General features: G+C 45.2%; 1 protein-coding gene across 1 annotated transcript; it reads left to right on the top strand.

The window, feature by feature from the left end:
* The first annotated feature begins 419 nt into the window (after nucleotides 1–419).
* On the top strand, nucleotides 420–4,026 carry LOC147629239 (pentatricopeptide repeat-containing protein At2g39620-like). Its single transcript, XM_086812496.1, has one exon. It carries the CDS (start codon nucleotides 579–581, stop codon nucleotides 3,363–3,365), a length of 2,787 nt encoding a protein of 928 aa, XP_086668622.1. The 5' UTR covers nucleotides 420–578; the 3' UTR covers nucleotides 3,366–4,026.
* Nucleotides 4,027–4,554: the final 528 nt, after the last annotated feature.

Genomic DNA, 4,554 nt, shown 5'->3' with positions numbered 1-4,554 from the left:
CCATAATCTCACCAACCATGTCAGTGACATAAGTGCGTAGGTGTTATCCTGGTGGGTCATCGATATCTCAACACAAGCATGCAAACTTGAGGTGTGATTGACCCAAGAACCATCAAAGAACGCCATAGGAGAATCATCCTCTTAATGTAGGGGATCTACATTTAGTAGAAAAATGATTGGCACCCTCTACACCATGGTCCAACTGTGTAGAAACAAACATGATCAAGGTTGGGTTGGTCAAGCTGGGCCCCCCATAGTTTCAACTTCGTCTATTTCGGCCCTGTTAAGGAAGGTGGCCAGGTTTGCTCTATTACTTTGGCAAGCATCTAGGAATATGTGTATGAATGTAGAATGGCCCCTTAGCTCGGCCACGAGATCTTGGTGTCCACCAAGTGTGTAAACCCCTAACTAGCCGCGAGGTCACACGGGGGATACCGCACGGGCACCACGGGCCTAAGGCAAGCCTGGGCCTCCCAGGTTGATCTCAGAGATGGAGAGCGAAGCAGATCCACCCTGTAGATGGCCTGGTGCTTGCCCAAGTAGTACTCGGTTAGTTTAGCGTCATAAAGAGCAAGTACATGGAAGCACTTGTTCATGGATCCCTTCCAGTGCCTGAGGACTACTCCTTCAGAAACCCAAGTGCCCAAGATCTCAGGCACAAGCTTACCAAGAAGCCGCAATGGGTTAACGCCATGGGAGGCCTCGACACCACAGAAGAGTCCCTTGCGATCATGGGGATACCCACAGCTCATGCAGAACTGAACAACAAAAACACTAGCGGGCGTGTTGCTTGGGAGACGCTTAGCCTCGAGGAGGCACTGTCCTCTTTGGAAGCAGGGTTGCTGCCCCAGCCTTCGGTTGAGGACTTCGCATGCATCCTGCACAAGTGCAGAAAGAAGAAAACGCGCTCCTATGCACTACGCTTGCATGCATACATGCGCAAAACTGGCCTGGAAGCTCATACATCACTTGGGAACACCCTTGTCTCAATTTTGGTGGAAATTGGAAGCATGTGCGATGCTCAGCAGGTTTTTGACAGATTGCCTTATCGGAATGAGTCTTCCTGGAATTCTCTCATCACAGGTTATGTCAAGTGTGGGGAGTCACAGCGTGCCCTCATCCTCTACCAGAAAATGAAAGAGGACGAATCTGTACATCCTTCTGGGCATACTTTTGTGGCCCTTCTAAAGGCTTGTGCTAAGCTGAAAGATCTGGAAAGAGGTCATGAAATACATGCTGAAATTTCAAATAAGGGATTGCTGAAAAGAGACCTTTTTGTTGGCAGCACCTTGGTTGATATGTATGCCAAATGTGGCTCACTTGCAAAAGCACAGGAAGTGTTTGACAAACTTCCGGTTCAAGTTGTAGTCTCGTGGAACGCATTAATCGCAGGATATGCCAAACACGGACATGGTGAGCAAGCACTTACCTGTTTTGAACAGATGCAGCATGAGGGTGTCTCTCCAAACGCTGTCACATTTGTTTGCATCTTGAAAGCTTGTAGCAGCATGGGAGCCACAGACAAAGGCCAAGAAATACATGCTCAGATCACCAGAAAGGGTTTGGAAAGAGACCTGGTTGTTGGCTGCACCTTGGTTGATATGTATGCTAAATGTGGTTTGCTTGCAAAAGCTTTGGAAGTGTTTGACAAGCTTCCAGTTCGAGATGTCATCTCGTGGAATGCACTCATTATACGATATGTTAAATGTGAGCGTGCTAAGGAAGCACTCAATTGTTTCGAACAGATGCAACATGAGGGTGTCTCTCCAAACGCTGTCACATTTGTTTGGAGCTTGAAAGCTTGTGGCAGTGTAGGGGACACAGACAAGGTTCGAGAAATGCATGTCGAGATTGTCAGAAAAGGGTTGTTAGAAAAAGATCTTTCTGTTGGCATTGCGTTGGTGGATTTGTATGCTAAATGTGGCTCTCTTGCAAAAGCTCAGGAGGTGTTTGACAAACTTCCAGTTCATGATGTAGTCTCTTGGACTGCATTAGTAGCAGGATATGTGGAATTTGGGCATGATGAGGAAGCACTGAAGTGTTTTAAACAGATGCAACATGAGGGTATCTCTCCTAATGCTGTCACATTTGCTTGCATCTTGAAAGCTTGTGGCAGCATGGGAGCCACAGACAAGGGCCAAGAAATACATGCGGAGATTGCCAGAAAAGGGATATTGGAAAGGGATCTTATTGTTGGCAACACGTTGGTAGATATGTATGCAAAATGTGGCTTGCTTGCAAAAGCACAGGAAGTGTTTGACAAGCTTCCGACTCAAAATGTGGTCTCCTGGACTGCTCTAATGTCAGGATATGCTGAATACGGACATGGTGAGGAAGCATTGAACTGTTTCGAACAGATGCAACTCAAGGGCATCTCTCCGGATGCTGTCACATATGTTTGCAGCTTGAAAGCTTGTGGTAGCATACGAGCCATAGATAAGGGCCAAGAAATACATGTTGAGATTGCCAGAAAGGGGCTGGAAAAAGACCTCCTGGTTGGCAGTGCCTTGGTTGATATGTATGCTAAATGTGGCTTTTTTGGAAAAGCACATGAAGTGTTTGACAATCTTCCAGTTCGTGATGTAGTTTTGTGGAATGCTCTAATCACAGGATATGCCGACCACAAGCATGGTGAGGAAGCACTGAAATGTTTTGAACAGATGCAATTGGAGGGTGTTTCTCCAAATGCCGTCACATTCATTTGCAGCTTGAAAGCATCTGGCGGCATGGGAGCCGTAGACAAGCTTCAATCAATTCATGTTGAGATTGTGACACAAGGGCTGTTGGAAAGAGATCTCGTTGTTGGCAACACCCTGGTGGATATGTATGCGAATTGTGGCTTGCTTGCAAAAGCACAGGAAGTGTTTGACAAGCTTCCAATTCGAGACATAATCACATGGAATGCACTACTAGCAGGATATGCTCAGGTAGGTGAAAGCCAAAACGTTTTTCTCGTCTTTAACAGAATTTTAGAAGAAGGTGAAAAGCCAAATATGGTGACATTCATTAGTGTTCTCAATGCATGCAGTCATGCAGGTCTAGTGGATAAGGGCCAGATGTACTTTGAAGCCATGAGCAAAGATTATGGCATCATTCCAACTCTTGAGCACCACGCTTGCATGGTTGATCTCCTTGGCCGTGCAGGACAAGTAGATAAGGCAGTAGCAATAATCAAGAAGATGCCATCCCAACCTAATCTTGTGATATGGCGTACTGTGTTGGGCGCTTGTCAAAAGTGGGGCAACGTGGAGTTGGGAAGACAGACCTTTGAACATGTGTTACAAGTGGATCAAAATAATGCTGCAGCTTATGTCTGTATGTCTAATATTTATGCAGATGCTGCTGGAGGAGGTGAAGATGGTTAAGGCAATGAAAGTAAAACAAGTGAAGGGCTCACTATAACCTGCCCTTGCATAGAGAGAGAGAGAGATTAGAGTATATGTCTCTGAAAAACTGTGAGACTAAGAGCAAGTACTAATGACCCATGAATAACTAAAATGGAAAAAGAAACATCTACCAAAGAATAATGGGCCCATGTACAAGTGAACCCTTGTATACAATGAAGAGAATCAAAGCTCATGAATAGTGCAGCAATGTCCACCTCCTATGGCAGTATATCTCTATGGCGTAAGAGGATATTGTGGTTCTACAGCTGGCACCTGGGGGGTCTAGACCTCTGGATGTGGAGGTGTGGCTCTTTGGAGAGACTGTGCTCTCTCTTTGGTGAATCCCTGGGTGTGTGGTGCCAGAGGATGGCAAGCTCAACTGTGACGTGTGCTCTCTGGTTCAGGCAAGCTTGGGTGGTGGTCTCTGTGGGCATTTGTTGTAGTCTAGCAACCATGAGCTTGGAGACGTGAGAGCCATGGGTCTATAGATGTGAGCCTTGAGTCTAGAGGAGTGAGTCTACAGATATGAGCCTACTGATGTACCTAAAGATAGGTAAACCTAATATTATACAAGTCAATTAAAATAGCCTTGAAGACTTGTAAGGACACATCTATTTATGTCCTATAAAGAATTTTTCTATCATACACAATCTGTACCAGCAACAAATTCCAAGAAAAATTATTGTCCTTTGTGATTATTGGAGCATTAAGATGGTATACCTCCCTCAAGCCTGTGGGGGAGTCCATCCTGGTAGCAATCAGGAACGGCGCCAAATGCATGGCCATTGGTTCATGTACCATTTCTTTTGTTTCTAGCAAAATGGTGATACCAAGAAGTTATCTGATGTTCTTTATGTTCCAGACATCAAGAGGAATCTATTGTCTATTGGCAGCCATAACTGACCGTGACTTGAAGGTTCTCTTCAATAAGGTTGGTGCAGTTCATCAGAGATGCCAATGGTAATGTCATTGGGAAAGGAATCAAGCACAACTTGTATAACTTTTATAGCCCGAGCTGATGTGGGGACAAGCAAGCTATGGCTTGAGAGATGGGCACATGAGATTTGTAGTCTTGAAAGAAATGCAAAGGTCTGGGATTGTGGCACACCTATCATCATTTTTAGAGATGTCAAACACATGTGAAGCTTGTATGATAAACAAGCAGTAT

This window comes from Cibotium barometz, chromosome 18 (genome assembly GCF_041138505.1).
Source record: "Cibotium barometz isolate CiBa-2024 chromosome 18, ASM4113850v1, whole genome shotgun sequence".
NCBI classification, from domain to species: Eukaryota; Viridiplantae; Streptophyta; class Polypodiopsida; order Cyatheales; family Cibotiaceae; genus Cibotium; species Cibotium barometz.
Note: the sequence above shows the minus strand (reverse complement) of the source record. Positions and strands in the feature narration are given on the sequence as shown.

Excerpts from the sequence above, each read along its gene's own strand:
- LOC147629239 (XM_086812496.1), top strand. The coding sequence starts at position 579 with ATGGAAGCACTTGTTCATGGATCCCTTCCAGTGCCTGAGGACTACTCC.